This window comes from Canis lupus, chromosome 30 (genome assembly GCF_011100685.1).
Source record: "Canis lupus familiaris isolate Mischka breed German Shepherd chromosome 30, alternate assembly UU_Cfam_GSD_1.0, whole genome shotgun sequence".
Classification (NCBI taxonomy): domain Eukaryota; kingdom Metazoa; phylum Chordata; class Mammalia; order Carnivora; family Canidae; genus Canis; species Canis lupus.
Genome location: NC_049251.1, coordinates 15,939,781 through 15,967,688, shown reverse-complemented (window position 1 = coordinate 15,967,688; position 27,908 = coordinate 15,939,781). Strand labels below are relative to the sequence as shown.

General features: G+C 33.9%; 1 protein-coding gene across 4 annotated transcripts in view; it reads left to right on the top strand.

The window, feature by feature from the left end:
- Positions 1–27,908, top strand: part of FAM227B (family with sequence similarity 227 member B) — a 191,103-nt gene that overhangs the window by 4,890 nt on the left and 158,305 nt on the right. For 3 of the 4 annotated variants that reach the window (XM_038580379.1, XM_038580377.1, XM_038580380.1), the window contains exons 2-8: positions 5,146–5,272; positions 8,492–8,545; positions 12,535–12,766; positions 14,183–14,250; positions 19,044–19,079; positions 19,532–19,636; positions 23,063–23,161. In XM_038580379.1, coding sequence (XP_038436307.1) covers positions 5,225–5,272; positions 8,492–8,545; positions 12,535–12,766; positions 14,183–14,250; positions 19,044–19,079; positions 19,532–19,636; positions 23,063–23,161 — 642 coding nt within the window. In that variant the 5' untranslated portion in view covers positions 5,146–5,224. Of the gene's footprint in view, positions 1–5,145; positions 5,273–5,620; positions 5,721–8,491; positions 8,546–12,534; positions 12,767–14,182; positions 14,251–19,043; positions 19,080–19,531; positions 19,637–23,062; positions 23,162–27,908 lie in introns of those variants that run through there. The other variant, XM_038580378.1, reaches the window with a different exon arrangement.

Sequence of the window (27,908 nt, the reverse complement as noted above, 5' to 3'; positions counted from 1 at the left end):
TTTTTGTTGCCTGATTGCTGAGGCTAGGACTTCCAGTACTATGTTGAATAGCAGTGGTGAGAGTGGACATCCCTGTCTTATTCCTGATCTTAGGGGAAAGGCTCCCAGTGCTTCCCCATTGAAAATGATATTTGCTGTGGGCTTTTCATAGATGGCTTTTAAGATGTCGAGGAATGTTCCATCTATCCCTACACTCTGAAGAGTTTTGGTCAGGAATGGATGCTGTATTTTGTCAAACGCTTTCTCTGCATCTAATGAGAGGATCATATGGTTCTTGGTTTTTCTCTTGCTGATATGATGAATCACATTGATTGTTTTACAAGTGTTGTACCAGCCTTGTGTCCCGGGAATAAATCCTACTTGGTCATGGTGAATAATTTTCTTAATGTACTGGTGGATCCTATGGCTAGTATCTTGTTGAGAATTTTTGCATCCATGTTCATCAGGGATATTGGTCTGTAATTCTCCTTTTTGGTGGGGTCTTTGTCTGGTTTTGGAATTAAGGTGATGCTGGCCTCATAGAACGAATTTGGAAGTACTCCATCTCTTTCTATCTTTCCAAACAGCTTTAGTAGAATAGGTATGGTTTCTTCTTTAAACGTTTGATAGAATTCCCCTGGGAAGCCATCTGGCGCTGGACTTTTTGTCCTGGGAGGTTTTTGATGACTGCTTCAATTTCCTACCTGGTTATTGGCCTGTTCAGGTTTTCTATTTCTTCCTGTTCCAGTTTTAGTAGTTGGTGGCTTTCCAGAAATGCGTCCATTTCTTCTAGATTGCCTAATTTATTGGCGTATAGCTGTTCATAATATGTTTTTAGAATCGTTTGTAGTTCCTTGGTGTTGGTAGTGATCTCTCCTTTCTCATCCATGATTTTATTAATTTGAGTCTTCTCTCTCTTCTCATAATAAGGCTGGCTAATGATTTATCTATCTTATTAATTCTTTCAAAGAACCAACTCCTGGTTTTGTTGATCTGTTCCACAGTTCTTCTGGTCTCGATTTCGTTGAGTTCTGCTCGAATTTTTATTAACTCTCTTCTTCTGCTGGGTGTAGGATCTATTTGCTGTTTTTTCTCTAGCTCCTTTATGTGTAAGGTTAGCTTTTGTATTTGCGTTCTTTCCAGTTTTTGAATGGATGCTTGTAATGCGATGTATTTCCCCCTTAGGACTGCTTTTGCTGCATCCCAAACTTCTTCTTAAAGGGGAATTTTAAGAGTCCCCCTTAAAATTTCTTGCAGAGCTGGTTTGGAGGTCACATATTCTTACAGTTCCTGCCTGTCTTGGAAGCTCTTTATCTCTCCTTCCATTTTAATGAGAGCCTTGCTGGATAAAGTATTCTTGGTTGCATGTTCTTCTCATTTAGGACCCTGAATATATCCTGCCAGCCCTTTCTGGTCTGCCAGGTCTCTGTGGAGAGGTCTGCTGTTACCCTAATACTCCTCCCCATAAAGGTCAGGGATTTCTTGTCTCTTGCTGCTTTAAGGAGCTTCTCTTTATCTTTGGAATTTGCAAGCTTAACTATTAGATGTCGAGGTGTTGAACGGTTTTTATTGATTTTAGGGGGGGATTTCTCTATTTCCTGGATCTGAATGCTTGTTTCCCTTCCCAGATTAGAAAAGTTTTCAGCTATGATTTTCAAATACATATTCTGGCCCTCTGGCCCTTTCGGCAGCCTCGGGAACCCCAATTAAACATAGGTTTTCTTCCTTAGGCTGTCGTTTATTTCCGTTAATCTATCCTCATGGTCTTTTAATTGTCTCTTTTTTCCTCAGTTTCCCTCTTTGCCATCAACTTGTCTTCTATGTCACTCACTCGTTCTTCCACCTCGTTAACCCTCGTCGTTAGGACTTCTAGTTTGGATTGCATCTCATTCAATTGATTTTTAATTTCTGCTTGATTAGATCTAAATTCTGCAGTCATGAAGTCTCTTGAGTCCTTTATGCTTTTTTCTAGAGCCACCAGTAGCTGTATAATAGTGCTTCTGTATTGGCTTTCTGATATTGAATTGTAATCCAGATTTTGTAACTCTGGGAGAGAGGACTGTTTCTGATTCTTTCTTTTGAGGTGAGGTTTTCCTTTTAGTCAGTTTGCTCAGTGCAGAGTGGCCAAAAGCGAGTTGTATTGGGAAAAGGAGAAAAAGAGAGGAGAGAAAGAAGGAAAGAAAAGATGAAAAGAAAAAAAGAAAAAAGGAAGAAAAAAAAAGAGAAGACAAAGGGAAAGAAAAAGAATGAAAGGAAAAAAAAGGGTGGGGGAAGGAAACAAATCAAAAAGCAAAAAAAAAAAAAAAAGAACAACAACATAAAAAAACAAAACAAAATAAAAAAAAAAAAACACGGGGATGTATCTTCTGATTCTGTGTACTTTAAGTCCCTTGGCTTCCCTTGGAACTTGTCCGTCTAGCTGGTCTTCTGGGGGAGGGGCCTGTTGTGCTGATTTTCAGGTGTTAGCACTTGGGGAGCTGCTGTGCCCCTTGCCTGGTGTAGGGCTCAGTGGGGGTTGTTTACCCCGTGAGGCCCCTGGAGGAACAACCCCAGTGGCAGGGCCAGCCCTGGAGCCCTGGATTCAGCCCCCGCAGTAGTTCCAGAGCTCTCCGTCTGCAGGGCCTGGAGGCTCCCGGGCGGGGCCGCTGCTCTGCTCAGCTCAGGGCAGGAGCGTCCTTGCTGTCCTGGGCCCTCCCGGCCTCTGCCTGTCCCGGGGGAGGCTGGATCCTGGGCTGTGTCCCGGCGCCCAGTGCTCTCAAAATATACTTATGTTGCAACTTTTTGATTTACAATTTCAAACATTATCCATTGACTTTATCATACAGAAGCCAATGATAAAACTCTTTTATAACACCGTCCTCAGGATATGAACGAACATTCCTTCTCTTTCTAACCCCATACGTTCTTCTTTCCCCTCATCTCTAATATAGAGATATCCTAATTTTTGTTTAAATCAACTTTTGTAAATATCATTCAGCCCCGAGCTAGATATGATCATATTAACATTTAATACAACCATTTACTTTCTTTTGTCTTAATAATAGCCATATTTTTATGTACTTAATAGTAATCTGTCCTCAAACATTCTGCCAGTAATAAAGTATTATAATCAAATAGTTTGATAAAAAAATTTTTTAGGGATACCTGGGTGGATCAGTGCTTGAGTGTCTGCCTTCAGCTCAGGGCATGATCCCAGGGTCCTGGGATCAAGTCCTGCATCAGGTTCCCCACAGGGAGCCTGCTTCTCCCTCTGCCTATGTCTCAGCCTCTCTTTCTGTGTCTTTCATGAATAAATAAACTCTTTAAAATTTTTTTAATTTTTAAAATTTTAAAAATATATATCAGTTAATCTAGCAGATGATTTTTCCTCTAGATATATTTTCATCTTTTAAAAATATGTTATTTATTTATTTGAGAGGGAGAGAGAGTGCACAAGCAGGGGGAAAGGGCAGAGGGAGAGGGACAGGACAAGCAGATCCCCCTGTTGAGCAGGAAGCAGGCTCAAACCCAGGACCCTGAGCTTAAGGCAGATAGTTAACCAACTGAGCCACCCAGGAGCCCCTATTTTCCTTTAAATTTTAAGATTCATTTCTACCAGGACTTTATTGATTTTCTCATCTTTTAAAAGACCAATTTTTAGTTTGTGGATTTATGTTTTCATATTTTTATTTCATCGGTTTCTGCTTATACCTTTTTTTATCCTTTTTCTATTTCTTTTTTAATTCATTGCTTTAGATTCCTAAGCACTTTGTTTTCTCCTAAGCATAGCTTTAGCTGCATCCCACAAGTTTTGATATGTTGTGTTTTCATTATCTTTCATTATCATTTGGTTAGAATTTTTTTCCAATTTTCCCTGTTATTTTTTCAGTGAACCGCATTTTATGTAGAAATGGATCATTTAATATTTATGATTTTTCTAGATGTCTTTTTGTTGCTGTTTTCTCTTTTACTGCTCTTGTTGTCAGAGAACATACCCTGAATAATTTCAGTTATTTGTAGCTTTCGAGATTTGTTTTATGGTATAGCATAGGTCCATCTCAGTGAATGCACTATGTTCCATTACTTTAAAAGAGTGTGTATTCTGTACTTGTAAGCATAGTTCTGTAAATGTCAATTAAGTTGCTTCACTTAAATGTTGTTCAAATCTTTTATCTCCTTACTAATTTGTGTGTATGGTACATATTTGATTCATCAATTATTCAAAGAGGTGTGTTAAGATCTCTAACTGTAATTGTGGTTTTTGCCTTTAAGTTTTGTAAATTTCTGCCATGTGTATTTTGAGACTCTTTTATTTAGATGCAAACACATTTAGCGCTGGTATGTCTTAATGAATTGACCTCTTATCAATATGAAATAACCTTATTTATGCCTGGTAATACCTCTTGTCTTGAAGTCTATCTTATCTAATATTAATGTTGACACAACAGTTTCTTATGATTATTATGTGCATGGTTCAGGAATTTCCGTTTGTTTCTTTTTTAGAATTTCTATTTCTCTTGAAATACTCCATCTCTTCATGCACCACAATCTAACCTATATTGTAAAATTTTTAACATGTTTATAATAGATGCTTTAAAGTCCTTGACTGCTGCTTACAACTGGGTTCTCAGTGAATTAGTTTGTAGTGACTGTGCTTTGCCTTGACTATGAGTCCCATTTTACTTCTTGTTTATACATCTTGTAATTGTTTTATTGTGGATTAGACATTATGTGGAAAAAATTGTAGAGGGTGAAGTGTAACTTAGTGTTGCTTAGTCTTCAAAGAGCACAAGCCTATTACTCTCCTGGGCAAAGTGAGATACTGATCTTTTTATTCCTCCTAGACTGGAATTGAACTTTAGGGTTGGCTTCAGCTTTAATTGGATTGAGTTCACCTGTGATAACACAACTTCCAACTGCCCTCATCATAGCCAACTCAGATCTTGTCAATAATGAATTGGGAGAAGCTGGGACTGAAGTTTTTTAATGATTTTTTCACCCTCTGAGTCAGAGCTTTGTCAGAGCCCTGGAACCCAAGTACCATAGGATCTTGTTGGCCTGTATAAGTTCTCTACCTTTCCAGCCCCTCCTTTACTGCTGCTTTTTAGACAAAATTCAGAAGTGAGGCATAGGAGTCTGGGAAGGGACTGTTTGAGTCATTTGTTTTTGTATTTGTGTGTCTTTCAGACTCCAGTTTGTTCCTCCAGCTCATGTCAACGGCTAAGATCCAGCTGATTTTTCTTCATCTCTGCAAAGTCACTGCACCATGGCAGGCCAACTCTTTCCTCAGTGGATGGTCAGAGCTCACTGCTGGGTAAGGAAGCTAGCTGCCACAGCTTGATGCTCACTTAAAAAGAGAATATTTCTTTATGGATTTCTGGTCATTAAGGCTGCCAGGTAGGGAAGCTTCACAGGCTTGCAGTTACACAGGGCCTTGTGATTAAATGGACCCTACACTTGGTTTTATGGTCTCATGTTATCATCTTAAAATTCTTTATTTTTGAACAAGGGTCTCTACGTTGGCAAAAATGACATAGCCAGTGCTGCTTACTAGCACCCACCACTTTTCACCAACCTCATAAAAAAGGAAGATTTTTATTTTGTCTGGGTTTCTTTTGTTGTTACCATGGAAGCATAGGTGTTTTGAATCTTTCTGCATTCTACTGAGAGCAGAAGTCCATTTAACTTATGCCTGTCTTCTTTGAACATTAGCCTTAGAGAACTTTGGAATTTTATATTGGAGTTAGCTAGAACTTTCTCATGTAAGTTTCACTTCCTTAATACATTATTCTAATTTCCTTTAATTCAAATGTGGGTGTTATTTTAATGCATAAAGAAGATCTGTCTCTCTCTGTCTCTCTCTCTCTCTCTCTCTCTCTCACACACACACACACACACACACACACACACACACAGTGGAATATTACACAGCCATGAAAAGGATGAGATATTTCCATTTGCAGCAACATGGATGATCCTAGAGAGTATTATACTAAGTGAAATAAGTCAGAGAAAGACAAATACCATATAATTTCACTTATATGTGTAATCTAAAAAGCAAAACAAATGAATAAACAAAACCAGAACCAGAACTATAAAAACAGAACAAACTGATGGTTGCCAGAATTAGGGGGATATTCAAAATGGGTAAAGAAGAATAGAAGATAGAGGCTTCCAGTTGTGGAATGAATAGCCATAGAAATAAAAGGTACAGCATAGAGAATATAGTCAGTGATATTGTGATAGTGTTGTATAGGGAAAGGAGGAAGCTACACTTGTGGTGAGCAGAGTGTAAACTATAGAGCTCTCAAATTACTATGTTTTACACCTGAAACTAATGTGTGTCAACTGTACTCAAGAAAAAAGAAAAAGAAAAAAAAAAAAAAAAAAGAAAAAAGAAAAAGAATTTTTAAAAAATAAATGTGGGTAGGGATCCCTGGGTGGCGCAGCGGTTTGGCGCCTGCCTTTGGCCCAGGGCGCGATCCTGGAGACCCGGGATCGAGTCCCGCGTCGGGCTCCCGGTGCATGGAGCCTGCTTCTCCCTCTGCCTCTCTCTCTCTCTCTCTCTCTCTCTCTCTCTGTGATGTGACTATCATAAATAAGTAAAAATTAAAAAAAAAAAAAAAGAAATGTGGGTATTATTTTTACTGCTTTGTACTAGAAGTGGTTGGTCACCATTACAAGTAAAAAAGCCAACATTTAGATTGTTTTTATCAGCTTCTTTATGTTCCATGCATTTCAAAATATACTGATAGCTTTCTTCTAGCAAAACTACTACACTCACTGTCTCTGAAGATATTGTATCTTGAACATTTTTTTTTGCCTCTAAGCATTCTCTGCACACCATCTCTTATTTCTTATCCTTGTCAGTCTGGAATCCTATGTTTTCCATTAAATTTTTTGACAGATCTATGTAGTTTTGCTTCTGAAAACTGATTTTTATAATGATAGGCATATATACCTTTTATTTTGTTATTAACTGTTATATATTTGCTTTATATTTATCATATATTTTTTAAAAATTTTTAAAGATTTTATTTATTCATGAGAGACACAGAGAGAGGCAGAGACATAGGCCGAGGGAGAAGCAGGATTCCTGTGGGGAGCCTGATGCAGGACTTGATCCCAGGACCCTGGGTTCAGGCCCTGAGCCAAATGCAGACACTCCAACCACTGAGCCATGCAGGTGCCCTTTGTCATATATTTTAAACAATATTAGAGAATGAAATATTCTCTTCAACCTCAAATGTGTAGCTATTTTTACAAAAATATGGTGATTTTATAATCTTAATCATTTTACATATTGATGTGAAAAATCTGTTTTAGTAAATTACATTATAATCTTTTTGGACAGGTCATCATCAGATTATTAGGATATTCTGAATTCCTCTTATTTTTGCCTTCTCACTGGTTTTTCACTCTCTAGGAATGGTCTTATTATTCTAAATAATTACACATTTCTCTAACATTTCTCTACTCATTTATTCATTAATTTATACACATTGCAAGTACTTATTATGCACTCACCCAGAGCCGGTCACTGTATGAAATTTTGACAGTTCAATGGTGATTATACCATAGTTTCTCTCCTCATATAGATATGAATCAGCTGTGTGTTACCATAGATAATTATTTGGGGGGAACAAGGAAGGCTTCCTAGAGAAAGTGACTTTTAATTTGATATTTAAAATAAGAGTTAGGGATGCCTGGGTGGCTCCGCGGTTGAGCATCTGTCTGCCTTTGGCTCAGGACGTGATCCTGGAATGCCGGAATCGAGTCCCACATCGGGCTTCCTGCATGGAGCCTGCTTCTCCCTCTGCCTGTGTCTCTGCCTCTCTCTCTTTCTGTCTTTCATGAATAAATAAATAAAATCTTTTTAAAAAATAAAATAAAGTTAAATAGACCAAGAAAGGATTGGAGGGAGTTTGGAACAGGGAGCCTTCCAAGCAGAAGAAAGAATGTGTATACAGTCTCTAAGGCAAGAAAGAACAAAATGTGATCTTGATTAAAATTAATTTGTCTAATGAAAGAATATGTTTTCAACTTATGAGGAAACTAATAAAAATGCGATTATTACTTGTTACACTGAGATATTGAATATTTAAATTATTTTCACCATGTCACTGGTGTGGCCTTTTAAATACATCATCAGCAAGAGGGGCAAGTTACTATATTTTTGGCTTTGGATTTATTGTAGACACCATCCAAGATAGCCCAAAATATCTCAGAACTCTCATAGGAATTTGAAATGAGGATATTCAACAGGACTCATGTAGAGTTTTTTTTCTAGGAGCAATATATAACAGGGAAGCCTCTCACAGAATTTGGTTTGGATGCTTGGGATTTAAACATTGATCTCTGTTCCTTTCTAAGGTACAGGAACTTTACAATGTAAAAGTGCATATTTTACAATGTCTTATGGCTCTGAAAATTACAACTTAAGTCCAATATCATCTACTTAAGTAAATTATATGTAAATATCATAACCAGTCTGAATTGATGTTAATTAGCAATATTGATTTTATTTCATTAGAAAATGCAACAACCTCCAAGGAATATTGAAGAATTCTTAAAGTTTCAAAATTGGGTGAGTAAAACATCTATTTTATGTGCCAAAGCATCTTTTAAAATATAAGTTGTGGAGGGGTGCCTGGGTGGCTCAATCAGTTAAGCATCTGACTCTTTTTTTTTTTTAAAGATTTTATTTATTTACTCATTAGAGACACAGAGAGAGGCAGAGACATAGGCAGAAGGAGAAGCAGGCTCCCTGCAGGGAGCCTAATGTGGAACTCGATCCCAGGACCCTGGGATCACAACCTGAGCCAAACAAAGGTGGACGCTCAACCACTGAGCAATCCAGGTGCCCCAGCATCTGACTCTTGATTTTGGCTCAGGTCTGGATCTAGGGTTGTAAGATGGAGCCCTTCCAGCATGGAGCCTGCTTAGGATTCTCCTTCTACCTCTCCCTCTGCCTCTCTCTTCCTCCCCCTCTCAAAAAATAATAAATAAAATAAAAATAACAAAATAAAATAAATCAGCTATGGAGATGTGGAAGGCTTAGGAAAGACTTTAAGAATAGAAAATCAAAAAACTTCATTTCAGTCGGGGAAATACTTATAAACATTTATCTCCTTTCTGTAGACTCTGTTCTAGCGTTTCCCTCTTGTCAGTATTCTGTTCTCTGAGTTTGAGAATTCTAGTTGTATATCCTATCAGAAGAATTATACAAATATTTTTATATAATTTTGCTAATATGTTTGTCTTAAATATTTACACCTTAAAGAATATCTGATTATGAGTACTTACTTCATTTATCCATGTACCACAGCTTAGATGCACAGGTAATTTGCAGATGTGTTGAGTTTCCTTGATTATTGAATCAGAGTGAAATATTCAAAATGTGTTTTCATTTTGAAAGCTCCAGTTTCCATTGTTATGTGTAAATACTGACTTCTGCCATTATTGGATTACTATAAGTTTTCCCTTGGGTCTATACACTTGTGAGTCTAAAGATTAGGTTTGTTTTGCATTGAAGAGTGTCAAGGACTATAATAAGGATGTTAGTGTGGAAAACAGAAAGAAAAGGAGGCTTTTTTAAAAAAGATTTATTTATTTTATTTATTTATGATAGACATAGAGAGAGAGAGAGAGAGAGAGGCAGAGACACAGGCAGAGGGAGAAGCAGGCTCCATGCCGGGAGCCTGATGCGGGACTCGATCCCGGGACTCCAGGATCGTGCCCTGGGCCAAAGGCAGGTGCTAAACCGCTGAGCCACCCAGGGATCCCCAAGGAGGCTTTTTTTTAATGAGATGTGTACATACTTTGAGAAGACTGGACTTTAAATTATTTGCACCTATTTGTACTTATATATAAACAATTTGCTATGACTAAACTATTGAGAAGAGAATTTCAAAAATATCTATTTTTATTTTTTTAATGTTTTAGAAAAGCACTGAGTACCCTTTAGGATCAAATAGAAAATGAAAATATTCCAGTTTATAAGAGTGTATTTCAATGACTGTGGAAGAGCCTAGTGTTTTAAACTACTATTAGTACAAGCTTTTTGCAATTACTTTGATTTAAATAATGTTGGAAATGTGCTGTAACCTAATCACAATGTTTGAGGTCTTTTAATGCCAAGGGAAAAGGATTATATAGTCAAAATTAAGGCAAACTCAGCAAATAATTATGGAGACATTTGGGCTATACCATCATACATGTTTAAGGATCTGTGATTTCAGATGAAAATTTCTAATTATTTGAATTGGAAAATGCATACACACTCTACTTAAAAATAATGCTAATCAAATTAAGGTCATAGGTTTATGCCAGCCCTTCACTAAAGATAGAATAAAATCAAAATCAAAGCATATGATCTTATTAATGATATGTAAGAAACACTATCCTTGTATATGTTTATATTGTCAGCCTTCAGTTTTTATCAGATGTCATTTGACAAAACAACATATATCCATTTGTACCATTTTCTCATAAATGAGTTTATCTGTAAAATGTTTCTTATTGTCTGGATTTCCTAACCAAATGCTTATATTCTGTAGTTACTTGTTTTAAGGTATGACTATGTCTATGCATTGCCAAGCTATTGGTTATTTCAAAATATCCAGGAATAAAATGACTGGATATTTAATTTTTTGTTTGCTGAATAAAACTTTTGTCTAGAGGCATTGTTACAAAAGAAATAATAACTTCCTCAAATTTATTCAAGAAATATTTTTGAGTACCTATTACATGCTAACCACATCAATAATTAGAATATACCGGTGAATAAAAACAGGCAAAGATCCCCACCTTCATCGAGCTGTCATTTTTTAAGAAATGAGGCATATGATAAACAAATGAATAAAACAAAACAAATTAAAATACATTCTAAACTGCTTATGACTTCCTGGAAAACCTATCTATTTTAATTTCCCTCTAAAATGTGAAAGGAAAGATATACATCTGCATGGTGGTAAAGTGGTTAAGAACAGAGGCTCTGGGGCAGCCCAGGTGGCACAGCGGTTTAGCTCTGCCATCAGCCCAGGGTGTGATCCTGGAGACCTGGGATTGAGTCCCATGTCAGGCTCCCTGCATCGAGCCTGCTTCTCCCTCTGCCTGTGTCTCTGCTTCTCTCTCTCTCTCTCTGTGTGTGTCTCTCACGAATAAATAAATAAAATCTTAAAAAACAAACTGGTAAACTGGTGTCAGATTGCCTATGCTCAGATCCCAGCTCTGCTACTAGCTAGCCTTAAACCAGTACCTGGAACCTACGTGTTAGCTGTTAGTTTCTCATATCTTATAATTTATCCTTTGTCACATCATCTAAAACTGTATCATTTCAACCGATTCTTACCATTTTTATCTTTCTTTTATAATATTTTATGCTTTCTACTCCTATCTTTCCCCTCTTCCTCTTATTATGGTTCTGTATACTTCTGTATACTTTTTTCTACTTTCAATCATTTCTCATTTATCTATTTGATCAATTCTCACATTTTCCCTTCTCCTTCTTTCCCCTTTACTCCATCACTGTTCTATTTTTATTTTTATAAAAATATTTTTATATTCTATTTTTATAACAATCTCCTGTTCCAATAGTGTTATATTACTATCAGTTCTTGTACTTCTCCTATTCATTCATTCATTTAATGATTTTATTTACTACCTACCAGATCCCGGGTATTGTTCTGGATACTGGAGAAACAATAATGAACATATCAGAGAAAAATCCTTGCCATCATGGAATTTATATCACCCTTCTGCAGTATTTCTCTCTAGTGTCATACTTGTTTAGTCCTTTTCAATTCCTTAGGTATTAAAAAGAGTTGAAGCAGTATGAAAAGGGTTATCTATACAGAAAAGACTCCCAGTGGATAGGAGAGATTGGTTACCTTAAAATAAGTATATGTATTAAAGATAAGCCAACTAAATATTTTCACTGTTGGAGATGGTAATTGTAATATGGAAAGAGAGAATACTAGAATGTTTGGAATTGGAATTTCAGGTTTCATTGTGAACTTGTGGAGGTCAAGAAAAGACTAGGGAATTTTTAGACTGAAAGAGACTAAAGACATATGAAGATACTGAATTAGATCCTTTTGCTATAAAAAGGGCATTACTGGTTCAGGTGATAAGACTTGACCAGAGTCTGAGAATTAGATAGGCACAGTGTATCAATGCCAATTTCCTATTTCTGATGGTTATATTTTGATTATGTAGGAAAATGCTTTTGTTTTTGGGAAATAACTAAAGTATTCAAGGATGATGGGGCATAGTCAAGTAAGCAACTTATTTTCAAATGACTCAGGAAAGTTTTTTTGTGAAATATTTGAAACTTCTAAAGTTGGTGATTGTTTCACAATTTTTGAAAAAAAAATGGCATTTAGTAAAAAATAATGCTGTGTTGTATGTGTTGGATACCTGAAACTAATATATCATTGTGTCAGTTATACTTAAATAATATAAAAGAAGGTATTGCTATGGAATTAAATCTCAATTTTAGCTCATTGATTTTGAACTCTATTATTTAAATTCACTAAAAATGACTTAAGTTATATTCTTTCACATTTTTTGCAGGATTATTGGCCAAGGGAAATCCATTTTGAAGATTATGATAAATTGTTACACACCATGAAGAAAATAAAAGAAGATAGTTCATTTACTTCAATTTATACACATCTGTGGGGAACTGTCCCTCGAATACATGATGCAGTCATGGCCATGGAGTCAAGATTAGGGGAATGTTCCATTCTTTTGAAGAGTCATGCCTCTAAAATATTTGAATGGAGAAGCATAATTTTTGATACACGTAAATCTTTTTTTTATGAGTAAAGTAATAGATTTGTGTGTCTGTGTGACTCTGTCATAAAAAATGAAATCCTAAGGTATAAAATAATCTAAGAGCATAAACTTTATTTTATTTTAAGACTCCTTCATTTCAGCATAGTTCAATAAAGATTTTTAGCTGAATATGAACATGTGGATTTAATGTGTGTTGTTAGAACAAAGCCTAAAGTAGTTGTGAACTTTGTTACGCTGCGGCTGAGGTGGCCGAGTATCAAGGAAACAGAGTTGCATCAACCCTGTATTGGTACCAGAGACAAGTCAGCAAGGGTCAGAACCTAAGAACAGAAACACTAAAATCCAAAGTAAATTGAGCTCCATGAGCTAGGTGAGCTTGTAGGAAGTGTTTCGCATTTCTTTTTTTTTTTTTTTTTTTTTTTGTGTTTCGCATTTCGTACTGAAAACCTGCACACTGAGGGAAAAGCGTATCTACCAGTAATGATCATTTTTACTTCTTTCCAGTATTTATATAACATTTTTCTTATCTAGTTGTATATATTAATACTTCTAGAATAGTTTTAGATACTAATGATTATTATTTATGTAATAGGCAAATTTCTCATAATACAAGCCTTAAAAATGATATTAGTTGACTTATAAAGTATTTTCTATATGTTAAATACATTTAATTAGTTATATTACTTAAATATTTAATATCCTTTTTTCGACCTTGATTTTTCAAATTCTGAGAATTTGTTTTAATATACTACTATTAAATTCACTACTGTTTTATTTTAAATTTTCTTATTAAATCTTTAATCATTTTTTAAATAAAAAATATTTTTAAAATTATATAAGCTATATGTAGAGAGAGAGAGAGAGAGAGGGAGGGAGGGAGACATAGAGAATGAGCTAGTAGGTGTGCACGTTCAAAAAATAATATATACTCGTTGTCCTCAATATATAAATATCTGAGTTTGGGCTCAAGTCTAGGTTACCTGACTTCAAAGTCATCCCCCATAATCTTTCATTAGACCTTGCTCCAAAGTACTGTAATTTATTGAATTTAAGATGACCATGAAACAACCAAATGTAAGTAGCTGAGCTATTTGAAAAACATGGGCTTGTTCATGGGGAAGGGATTGAGATAAAACTTTAGATGTAGGAGTAAGTATCAAAGACCAGTAGTTGGAACATGACATTTCTAAAAAGAGGAAACAGAAGATACAGTATTTATTCATTCAACTAAGGGTATGTGTGTCTAGCATGATGCTTATCAAAATAGCTAGTTGATCTCCTTGATTTTTTTTTACATATAAGTTCTTTAAAGCATTAAAATTTTTTCACTTTGAAAAATATGTGTGTATACATAATGTGTGTGTATATATATATATATATATACACACACTATATATGATATATATATATCACTCTTTTAAAGGTTCTAAAGGAAAATTGGAAAGATACAAGGCATTTCTAAGGAACTACCATAGGAGAAAGAAGATAATGGTATGGTATTTGTTTTCATATTCCTTGAAGAGGAAATTTCACAGATAAGCACTGATAGCATTTTTAAAGTTTTTCTGTTAGTCTTTTATTATTATATAATAAAATAGATCTATCTATCTATCTACGTGTTTTTAAAATAGGTAGACTCCTATTCTTCAATACTCGATATTAGAGTGTTGGCATTTTCACATTACTATAAGTTACTTGAAGATTTAATTTGATGCATATATTCCAACCTCTGGTTAATAATTTATAGTAACTTATACTTGGTAGTGCAGGTTCCATATCAATCCTCTTCCTTTAGAAAAAGTTATCAATTCTTTTTTTTATTTCTTTAAATTCTTTTTAATTACCTTTAAAATTGCTTTGTCAATTTTTTTCAAAAAAATCTCTTTGAGAGTTTGATTAGAATTATAATAGACTTTGAATTACTTTTAGAAACTTAGTCCTTATAAAAAATACATTCTAAAATTATATAATGTTAAAGCTATAAAGACTTTAAGTGCCACCATTAGTCTATCCACCCCAGTTAATGTTATTTTTCAAATTTCAAAATTTCTTTGTTTTTTCCTGATTCTGACTGAAGTAGTTGTTTTAGAAAATTAGAAGCAATAGATAATCAGTAGAAAGGATAAACACCCTAATTCTATCATTTATAGATAAATCGCATGTATCTCACTAGTTGTTGCTTTCATTTTTCTTTTCTTTTTTTTTAAGGTTTTATTTATTTATTCATGAGAGACACACAGAGGAAGGCAGAGACATAGGCAGAGGGAGAAGCAGGAATTCAATCCCAGGACCCCAGGACCACAAGCTGAGCCAAAGGCAGATGCTCAGCCATTGAGCCACCCAGGGGCCCTCATTTTTCTTTTATTTTAAAAAATAATTTTAAAAATTCAGATTAAGTAATAAATTTCTAATTCATTACAAGTATTATGAAATTTTCATTAATAAATATTCTCCACTATCTTAAAAGTTAACTAATGTAATAACCCTTTGGTTAGACATTTAGGTAGTTTTCATTGCTATTACTTACAAAGCTGCTCTGAACATATTTGAAACTAAAGATTGTGGGTATCCATGCTTATTTTCTTAAGATAAATTTCTAGAAGTGGAACTACATAGGAAAAGAAATGTGAAAATCTAAGTGTTTTGATATGTATTGCCAAATTGTTCTCTAAAAAGGCAGTACCAATTTATATTTGTAACAATAGGGTTTGTGATTGATCTCTTACTCATTTCCTTGTCCATTTAATACTGTATTTTTTAATGTTTGCACAGTTGATAGGCATAAATGTTATCAACTGCATATGTTTTACTAATGAAGTTGATACTTTAGGTTTTCCTTAGTCTTTGCATTTCTGTTAATGTGAATTGCCTATTTACGAGTTTTGGCTTTTATTTTATTTTTTTTTTTTGGCTGCTCTTTTATTTCTAAGAGCTGTTTATACTTTAAAAATATTAACACTTTCAGTAATATGTATTATACATATTTATATACTTTGTTGCCTTTTATTTTGGATATTTTTTTCCAGCTGGAGACCCATGTGGCATCTTTCCATATACCTAACAGAGCCAGATCTTCTGGAAGCAATGGAAAAGACTGCTGGGTCTTTGTTGCCTTTTAAGAGGGTTTTTTGTTATATAGAATTTTGCATTTTTATGGATCTATAATTTTCTATTGAAAATTTCTGCCATTAGTGCTATAATATTTAAGAAGACTTTGTCACAAGATTATAGATATATTCACTTGTCTTCTGCTCTGTTATTATTGCAAGATATCTGTGTGTGTGTATTTAATTCTTTATCTAGCCTTTATTTTTGGATAAGAGAGTAAAATATAAGGATTTTATTTTAGGTGGTCAGTAATTTGTGTGATTTTATTCATATAAGGTTTTTCTTTTAAAGATTTTATTTGTTTATTCATGAGAGACACACAGAGAGAGGCAGAGACACAGGCAGAGGCGCAGGCTCCATTCGGGGAGCCCGATGCGGGACTCGATTCAGGTTCTCCAGGATCACCCCCTGGGCTGAAGGCAGACACTTAACCTGTAAGCCACCCAGGCATCCCTTCATATAAGTTCTATTCTCTGTTAAATTTATCCTTAGGTATCTTAAATTTTTATTACTAATGTCCGTGAAATTACTTTTTCATTATGTTATTAAATGGGTTATTGTTGGCATATAGGAAATTATTTTTGGTATATGCGTATTATTCAATAATGTTAGTGGTTTCTCATCTTTGATTTGGAAAGAATGCTAATAATTTGCTATTAAGCATCATTTTAAATGTTTAGATAGCTATCTTTTTTAGATTAATGAAATTTATTTCTATTTGTAGTTTATTAAAGGTATGTAGATATGATGTGGATTAGAGGTAGATCAGTTAGAGATCTAGATACAGGTATCGCTGTGCTCAAACATTTGAAAAAAAAAATCTCCATGCTTTGAAATGGAGAGGAAAATAATCCACTGTGATGATAGCAGAAGCTACTTTTAACCTTTAATCTATGTGGCAGATTACATTAATAGCTTTTCAGAAGTTGAGACATTCCTATATTCTTAGAGTATATTTTTTTATTGCATTACTGGATTTGATTTACTGTTGTTTTGTGTAGATGTTTGCATCCATGTTTGATAAGATATGATTTTCTTTTGGTTTTGAGTTACTTATCTTTATTTCTCTTTCCAGTCTATTGACTATAGAGCATAGTAGTTATATGGGATATCATTTGTTCTGTGAATGTTTGGCAAACGTTGACTATGAACTTCTGTTGCTTTTAATTATTATTTATATTTTCCAGAGAAGAGTAGACAGGTTGGTAGAAAAGCTGTGTGGAAGGTAACAGATTTTATAAATATCAACTTGGATAGATTGTCAAAACATAATTTTGAGTGGAAAAAAAGCAAGTTACCAAATAATATATACCATTGATATCATTTTTTAAAATTATAAAACCACACAAGAAGTGTTTATATTCTTTAAATATATGTACACATATATGTAAAAGTATGTTAATGGAATGGAAGGGATGCAAACCAAACAAATAATAGTGACTATTTCAAGGAAAGGGAACACATGAATAGAACTATAAAGATCATGGTAGGGGCACATAGGTGGCTTAGTGCTTGAGTATCTGCCTTTGGTTCAGGTCATAATCCTGGGGTCCTGGGATCAAGTCCTGCATCAGGATCTCCTGAGGGAGCCTGCTTCTCCTGCTGCCTATGTCTCTGCCTCTCTCTCTCTCTCTCTGTCTTATGAATAAATAAATAAAATCTTGGGAAAAAAAGGCCATGGTAAAAAGAGAATCTGAACTTTATTATATAATTTCACATTTTATTTAAAACATAGTCAAAAACAAATGTCAACAGTAATCCATTCTAGGTTGTGGGAACATGAAAACACTGGTAATTTTTTTTTTAATTTTCAAAAGAATTTCAAAATTTCTGACTTTCAAATTTTTATCAGATAACTTCCAAGGATCTATTGCAATGACCTGTATATTAATTATACTGACCAAAGTTATAATTATTTTTATTGCTAAATGTGTTTCATTGATTTTTTATTTGGATTTTAACACATATTATTTATATTTTTGTGGTATCTTTTCCAGGTTGTATGATCAATAACTAGTTTTGTGTTATTATTATGCTCCTTGAAAACTTCCAGGGTTTCCTTGCTTCCTGCAGAATAAAGCCAGGATTTTGAGATTAACATTAACAACTTTCTAAATTGACCCCCATCCTCATTGACTTATTATATCCATATAATCTCAAACACAAAGCCTTCTTTCTTATCATAATTGATTTCATTATCTCTAAATCTTTTTTATTCCTTTGCATACTTTTTAAAATGACAATGTCATTCTCTTTCTGTTAACAATCTGTTACCATTCTTTAACATTTGTTTCCTATGTCATTCTCTCTATGTGTATTGTATAATGTGTGTGTATATGTGTGTATGTTTTGCCTGTGAGCTTAGTTGTTCTGAAAGAAGTGAGGATGTGAAAATTAATAACTTATCAACATGTCTAGATGGTCAGAAACTAATGTACACAGAAGGCTACTTATTCTCTGTGTAAAGTAGTGTGGTGGACATAGAGATGCACCACTCAGATTCCCCATGAAGGAAGAATCTGTTGTCCTAGCTGCTAAGAATGCTGTTAGGAGGCACCCCTCAGCTGTCAGCCCCTTTGGGGTTACTACATCTGCAGAGAACTTCCTCTTCCAAAGACATACGCTTCCAGGAACCACCTACATCCAGTGACTGATCAAGTTGGGGGCAGAAAGGCCTGGCTCTTTCAACCCAATACAGGACAACTATGATGGGCCCTTTCAGCTCTAGAGCCCCTTTTAGAGTCCATTGAAGCTATTAGACTTGTATCATACCTGATTTCTCCAACTTCCCAATTACACCTCTCCCCTTGACTTCCATAGATACTGATTCCAAAGGCACTCCCAATAGACATTCTGAATACAAAACTCTACCTCAGAGTCTATTTCCTATTGAACCCAAAGTGAAATAACTGGTTTATTTCTATTATAGCCCTTATCTCTTTGTGTTTTGCTTGTATATGTATCTCATTACCCTCTTGAACTATGACTAGCTTGAGAATAAGGACCATCTTTGTATTTCTAGCATCTAGCATAGCAACAACATTCTAGGCTTTAGTAGGAGATACACACACATGCACACATGTACATGCACATACACACATGTGCATGCACAAACAACAAATTTACAAAATATAAAAATTTAGAATGTTAAATATTTTATTTTAAATGTTTTCCAGCTTTCAGATGAAATGGAGACAAAGAAGACTATAGAGGTATTTAAAATTTCTGTTCTATAAGATTATGTATCAAAAGCATTATGTAGAAATAAAAGAATGTTTATAATAATATAGATGTAGCTATAAATACAGGTGGGGCCCTGAGAGAGAGCAGTAGGAATAGCATAGAAGCTTTCTCCTTCTACCTAGTCCATTTCTTTATGGGTAATCTAGCTAAAATTCTTGGTCATTTGAGTTATGTCAAAGTTGGTTCTGAAATATGATTTTGTTTTGCGTTTGGGTTTGGCATATGAATATGCCAGGGCTCTTAATTTGAGAGAATCAGGAAATAGGAAGATTTTTTTAAAGTAAGATAAATAGTTATTTTATTAAATGAAAGTAAATAATTAATGGGTTATGGTTAAATATTTGTCTTCTGTAGTCCTGTGAGAGTGCTATACTGAAAGGGGTAAAGTAATTACTATTCTGTGATATTTCCTTCTTTCTAGGATTGCAACTTCTCGGGATTCAAAACAAATGAGCTTACTCAACTACCCAGACATTTGGATGCTGAACGAATTTATCTTTTTATTTTAAAAGCCCATAACTTTGATGTATGTAAACATTATTTTTATTGTATGCTACATTTTGAGAATATGATTTAATGAATCAGATTTTTATTTAAAGCTATAACAAATTAGGTGATAAGCATGATTGAACTTTGAGGGCATTAAGTCTGGCAGGAAGAGACCAGTGATATTTAATACCTTGATCACCAGAAAAGAATGTATTAGATTCTGTGTTACTGCCTCAGGAGTCTGAAGTTGCTACTGTGCACTGTTTTGGCATGTGACTGGAACAAGTGTTTTCCCCTCCTTCTGCTTGTTTTATTAGCTCAAGAGATTTTAGTCTGCTTATGTTGACCCCAGAACAACTTATTAGAGCCTTCTCCATAACCTCACCTTTTGAACCCCCAAGTGTCTGGGGGAATTTTTGAGTAATAGGATAGCCAGTTGAAAAACTGCAAGCATAGGAAGGTAACTAGATCATTGCCCACTGCTTGCCAAGGGTAGGATGAGAGTTGGATGGTACCTGATACTGATTTCTCCCTTACATATTAGGTGGTTACCTAACAAGGTTTCTATTTCCTGCAGGCTTCAACAATATTCCCTGTACTCCAGGCAGATTCCTTCTAGATAGTTCTCTGGGATGAACGTGGCCTTGGAATTCACCTAAACCCCTCCTTCTAGGGACCAAGTACATCTCTTACCTCTTCATCCCTCCCCATCCCTCACTTTCAGCCTTCCTGTGCCTCTTCATTTCTCAACATAAAATCCCTGTTGTTTTCTCTCCTACTATGGTCCATCAGAAGGAGCATAATCAATCATTAAACCCCTTTTTGTCACTCTGTTCAAGATGCAGTGTTCCAGGAAGTGTGATTGATCTGATTTGGATCCTCTGTGTACCCTTCAGTTAGGCAACCACTAAGCACCTCAATTAACAACTATATCTAGAATGATTCAGTAATGACACTCTCTTATTTTTCATGCTAATCCAAATGTTTTTCAATTCTCTTTTATATTTTGTGGGATTTTGGTGAGAGTAAAGGCTTAGTCTGCCCCCTTTATATGATTACCTGATCCCATTTTTGTAGAGAAAAACTATAGATGCTAATTGTAGTTATGCCTGGATCAGAAGCGTATTTATTTGTTTCTCTGATTATATTTTCCACAATTTCCTCAGGAAAAAAGATTTTATTGTTATAAAAAGAAATTGATAAATTATTGTTAAAATAAGTTTATAAATGTTCTGGGAAACCTATAATATTGTTTATAACATTCTGTGTTCTGTGTTCTAAGATGGTACTGTATTTTAAATATGGTTGTATGTACATCTAACACAAATCATAGGGCAATCACATAAACAAGGCATAGAAGCACAATATGAGGAATTTTTAATATGGTTAATTTGGAGGATGCTGGCATTATTGAAAGAAATAAAGTGAAGAGTAGGAGTAGATACTGGTTGGGAGTGGGTGGAGTATGGCAAACATCTGGGTATATCTGGGCATAGATACCAGTGTTTTATTTGTTAGTACCCCCACCTGATTTCAAAAAAGAATTTAAATCGGCTTATTATAGTATGTCCAATGCAATAGCATTAAAATAAGTAGATGATAAAGAGAATATAAGTGTAGGAAAATAAAAATATTAGGGAAGATTACTTCATAGAAATGCTTATAGTAAGATCAAGAGACTGAATTTATGGATCTGAAACTTGGAAAGAGAAGGTTATATAGGTTTATTGTTACATGATTGAAGGTATGGGAATCCATGGAATTGAATGAATTCACTTATACCCATCTAAACACATTCCTGTGCATACAGTCATTAATTAAATTCCTTGATAAAAGTACACATTATCTTCTGTACCGCCCAGAAGAGGTGATGCTCAGTAAAATTTTATTGAATTAAAATTAATGAAAAATGACCTGTATTATGAATAAGAGAAGAAAGCTAAGCCACAGGCATACTGATATACATGAACAGAAATTCAAGAGAAAATAAGAAGTAATTTTGTCCAACCTAAACTCAATGTTAGAACCAAGTTAGATAATCTAGGTTTTAAGGTATATTTACATTTACTAGAATCAAAAAAGTATCACAAAATGAGGAGGCCAGAGGAGAGAACCATACAACTTCTTAAACTGGGTTTGAGCTTTTTTAGCTAATTTCCATTTTTTGGTTGTTTTGACTAAATATTGATATACTTTTAAAGAATTTGAAATTTTACTGAAAAAGGAAGTTAGTGACATGAAACATGACCAAACTTGGAATAGAAGCAACCATACTTTTTAGTGTATACTAATTGCATCTTTGCTTGAAATTTGCAAATAATTTAGACAAAATTATTCAGTTTTCCTCCCTATATTTCAATTTTCTTCTTTATATACTCCACATATGTTTTTATAATTAAAAAATATGAAATCTAAGCTGTTAAGTGCTAAATTTAAACTGGTACCAATGAATTCCATACTATAATTAGTAGCCAATGGAAGAGAAGTGCCCCCACAGAATACATAATAAGTAATCTTTTTGGTGTAAAAGTCTGCATGATGTCCTTTTTGTAGACATGTGTTGAGGAACAGGAATTCCTAGTTATGGGTTTCCTTAAAGTAAGTCTTGAACTCTATTGAATCTGGCATTTAAAAACTTTAGGTAAATAAAATAAGATAAAAATGATCTATTGAATATATCCATTTAAGCCAAGATTTACAGTCATGGAAAATGGATCTTACCTTATCTGACAATTTTTTATCAATTTCTTACAGAGTATATTCTGTATGGATGGGGTCTAGACTTGTGATGGGGCTTGTTGATATAGAATTCCAAGATTGTTGGTATCTGTCCTTAGTATAAAAAGAAATTGTACCATGTTTTTTGGAGTCTTGCTGTTCTTTGTCTAGCCTATACTATCATTTCAATAGCTATTAGGCAAATGTAATTACTGAGTATATGAAATGTGGTTAATGTAACTGAGATGAGTTTTTTATTTTATTTCTTTTAATTTATATATAAATTTTAAAACTAATATTTGATTTAGTTATTAAAAACCTTCAATTATGGTTGGAGCAAAATCACAACTATGTATTTTATGAAGTCTGAACACTGATCCAGTATTTATGACAAAAATTATTATTCAAGTTGAGATGTGCTGCAAGTATAAAATATACAATATTTGAAAGACCTACTCCCACAAAAGAATGTAAGATATTTCATTAAAAATTTAATGCCCATATTTTGAAATGATAACATTTTAAATATATTTGGTTTAATAAAATATTCATTAAAAATAATTTCACTTTTTACTTTTATAAAGTAGCTACCAGAAAATGTAATATTATATATATATGGCACAATAGAATTTCATTGAACAGTGCTAGTCTATAACCACTGAAGACATACTCTTTATAAGGCCTATTTGCATTAATATGTTTTATAATGTATTTTAATTTGACCTCTATATCTTTTGTTCCTTAGGAAAAGGTTTTCAAAATCTGGAAGACCCATTTTCTCTCAGAAGCCTCTATTGCTCTTTTACATGATTCCTTTTGGTGGTGGTTTCTGCATAAATTTAAGGTATAATGTTATTTTTTTAAACTTCTTTTTTTTAAGATTTTATTTATTTATTCATGAGAGACACAGAAAGAGAGGCAGAGACACAGGCAGAGGGAGAAGCAGGCTCCATGCAGGGAGCCCGACGTGGGACTCCGTCCGGGCTCTCCGGGATCATGCCCTGGGCTGAAGGCGGCGCTAAACTGCTGAGCCACCCGGGCTGCCCAAACTTCTTTTTTAAGTTGATTTGTGGCACAGTTAATTTTTTAGTAGAGGTGGCACTGGTACAAAAAAATATATTTCCAGATCCTTTCACAGAATTTGGATTTTTAGTATTCCATACATGTTACGAATCCTGCTCAAAATCTAGAGTTCTTTCAGAGAAGTTAAAACTTTAATATGGATTTCAAAGACCCTGAGTTTTCATTAATTACAAAAATATCAGTGAAATCAAGCAGTGTAATGAATACTGAAGTTGTAGCTTAACTTAGTACTATAATGTGCTGACAAACAGTTAAACAGAAAACCCACTGCAAATCAATGACATTGAAAGAAGTTTCATTTGGAAAATAATCTGTAGAGCAGATTGAGAAAGTGTCTTTACTTGATTCAGAGAGGTAAAAAGCTCTGATTAGGATTAAGAAGAGAAAGACATCTGGATATTTGGGAAAGGTATCTGGGAAACAATAAGAGAATGGAAATAAGCAGCACATGAGTCTTATGTTAGAGAATATGTGAGCCCGGAAAAAGTGATGAATACCAATGTCTGTTGTGTGGCTTCTGGATCTGGGAGAGTGGAAGATGAGAGCAACCTCAGGGATCACAATCTAAGCATTAAGAAGCTGTACCACCCCATCAGGAAAGCCTGAAAATAGACTCCACTCTCCACCTTGCCCCAGCTCAAATTTCTCACACAAATCTGCATATGGATTGTCACAGCAATTTTACACCATGAAGAAACTGGATGTTAACTAGTTTTATATGCAAACCATTCAGTTAGGGCTTTATGTTAGAATAAACTATAGATTACAATAACTCTAGATAAAGAGTATCTGTCCATATTTCTTATATTGTTAGGAGCTCTGGATGAAGCATAGGAAATGCTATATCAGTAATACAAAGATAATGATCTAGGGAAAATTGTGAAATCAGGAGAGTTTCATTACCTGAAATTTCTTGATCTAGATCTAGACCCTAAATTTATATTTTTCCATGAAAACAGAGAAACATTACATTCCCACTTAAATCTGTTGAGACTATATATAAAAAGGAAATATAATCTAGCAATGTTCCTAATAATTGTTTTTTCAGGCAATAACAAACAGATTTAACACAAAAATATTAATGACTCACTACATTTACAGGATTATTTTGGAATAACAAGGAATTAGAGTTGTTTTATCTTTTTTTTTTTTTTTAAGTAGGCTCCACGCCCAACAGAGAGCTCAACATGGGGCTTGAACTCACAACCTTGAGATCAAGACCTGAGCTGAGATTTAAGAGTTGGACGCTTAACTAACTGAGCCACCTAGGTGCTCCTAGAATTTTTAATCTTTAATCAAACTATTCTCTAGAAACCAGCTTTCTGAAATTAAAATGTAATAGTATAATAATAATTTTAAACATTATAACTTGACATGTTGTAAAAAGCAATATATTCAGCTGGATCAGTGTTCTGCTAATGTGCTAGCGAACTGAAGGAGCAACTTAAATTGAAGCAAACTTTCCATGATTTAACTAGAACAGTTCCTCTTTCATCTGTTTTGTTCATTGCATTTTATCTACGATTTTATATCTAAGAGGATTTACCATTAAAAAAATATATGTGATATATATAAGTATGTATGTTAAAATGGATGCAAAATACATAAATTCTATCTGTTTTGGAAGAATAAATAGTACTGATTTTATACCTAGAGTATATATAGTAAAGCCATGAACCACCTGTTCAATCTAATTACCAAGAGTATAATATGAAAAAATATATAATCATACTCTAGAATATAACATGCTTCAATGTGGCTTTAAAACTTATATCAGTAAATGTTGTATGATTAATATAAAGCAAAATCTTCTTTATTTAGTGCTAATTTCATCTAGTAGACAATTTACTGAACTTGGATCCAGAAAGCTAGAATTTTAAATCTAGTTTTCCTGTTATTTTAAGACTTTGAGCTAGTCAAAAAATCTCTCTGAGCTTCATTTATCTCATCTCTAAAAGAAAAAACAGGTAGAAAATAACATATACCCTGCTTTTTTCCCTAGGGTTGTTTTATTAAAAATTACACAAATAAGAAAACACCTAGTAAACTATGAAATACTATATAAATGTAACATAGGATTCAATATAATAGAGTTAAGAGATCTGGCTTTCAAAAACAAGTTTTACCCACTTAGTGAATGATGTGACCTAGCATAATTATTTACCTCTCTAAATCTTTGATAAAATAAAAAAATCACCTACTTTATATGTTTGTTGGGTTAAATGAGAAAGTGCATGTAAAATTGTTTATATGAAGCTATGTATATAATAAGTGTTCAATGGGTACATCTATCGTGAACCATCATCATCATTATTATTACTGTTATCATATTAATGGAGAGAACACTATGTTCTAAAGATTGCTGGCCAATGTATAGGCTAATGACAAAAGTTTCCCTGATGATGTTTGATTAGAAGAACTTTAGTAATGATATTGCAATATACTTAGTGTTTTCTAAAAATTGCCCCTGTGCTCCTGAAAAGATTCAAAAAGCTGGAAAGCACATTATTCTCACACACATAACAACAAAGAAAAGTCATATAACCTATAAGATTACAACTTTTTTGAATTCATCATGTAGAGTAGATTTCAAAGCAAAGAATGTTACCAGGAAAAAAGAGAATAATTGTATAATGATAAAATGGTTGATTCATCAGTATAACATAATAATCCTAAATATATATGCACCTACTAAAAATGCTTTAAAACATAAAGCATAATTTAAATAAAAAAATAATAAACATATTTATTTAATAAAAAATTTAAAACTTTAAGGAGAAATCGGAAAATTTGTAAGTGTACTTGGATGTTTCAATACCTCATTCTCAGTAATTGGTAGACTATACAGAAAATCAGTAATGATACAGAAGACTTGAGCAACACTGTCAACCAGCTTGATTGATCTAATTGACATTTGTTAAATATTCCTCCCAACAACAACAGAATACACATTTTTCTCAAGTACACATTAAACATTTACCAACTACTTTCTGAGCTAGGAAAACATCCTAATAAATTTAAAACAATTCAGGTCAAACGCGGTATGTTTTTGGACCAAAATGGAATTATATTATAAATGAATAACAGAAAGCTATCCAGAAAATCCTCAAATATTTGGAAACTAAATAACACACTTCTCAGTAACTCTGGGTCAAACCAGAAATCAGAAACTGGAAATATTTTGAATTTAATAAAAATACACATTAAAATGTGTGGGACGTGAGGTGCCTGGATGCCTCAACTGGTTAAGCGTCAGCCTTTGGCTCAGGTTATGATCTCAGGGTCCTGGGATCAAGCCTGCAATGGGCTCCCCACTCAACAGGGAGTCTGCTTCTTCTTCTCCACCTCCCCCACTGACTGTGTGTGCGTGTGCTCACACCTGCACTCTCTCTCAAAATAATAAAATCTTTGAAAACAATAAAATGAAATCTGTAGAATGTAACTCAAGCAGTATTTAGAAATTTAGAGGATTAAAATGCCTATGCTAGAAATAAGTGAAGCTCTCAAAAAAATATGACCTCAGCTTTTACTATAAGAAACTAGAAAAAGAGGAATAAAGGAAACCCAAAATAAACAGAATAAGGGGACTCATAAAGATCAGAGAGGCAACCAATAAAAGGAAAAACTGGAAAAGAAAGGAGGAATTCAAGAAAATCAAAAAGCCAAAAGCTGGTCCTTTAGGAATCTTAAAAACAAGGTAATTCAAGAGGAATTGGAAGCCGGTATTTCACAAATACAGCTCAATACTTGACTTAATTGACTCAAACCATAAAGGCTGACAAAAGAAGAAAGAAGAACCACACCTATTTCCAAGCATAAACACCTCAGTTTTTATTGTCCTATGAAGATGTCCAGGTTTCAAACAGAAATTACAAAATACATGAAGAGGGAATGGAATTACTGAGTTTTTAAATATGAAAATGTTCAGCTTAACAAGATAATGCCAAATTGTTTCCAAACTGGATGTACAAATTAATTCTCCCATCATTAATAGAGTTCCTAAACAACCAATAGGTCAAAGAAGAAACCACAAGAGAAATTACAAAATACCATGAGATAAATGAAAACAAAACACAACCTAACAAAACTTATGAGATGTAGCAAAAGCCAAGAGAAAAATTTATAGCTGTGAATACATTTAAAAACAGTATCTCAAATTAACAACCTAACTTTACATTAAGGAACTAGAAAAAGAAGAACAATAAACCCTAAGCCAGCAGAAAGAATGAAATAATATAGATTGGAATGGAGACAAATAAAATAGAGAATAGAAAATGAAAAGTTAGTTCTTTGAGAAGATCAACAAAATTGACAAAATTTCAGTTAGATTGACCAAGAACAAAACAGAAAGGACTCAGATTATTAAAATCAGAAAATTAAAGTGGGAACATTACTGTCACCAAAGAAATAAAAAGGATTATAAGAGTACTATGAACAGTGTATAACAAATTGGATAACCTATATGGAAATGGACAAATTCCTAGAAACATGCCATCTTCCCAAACCGA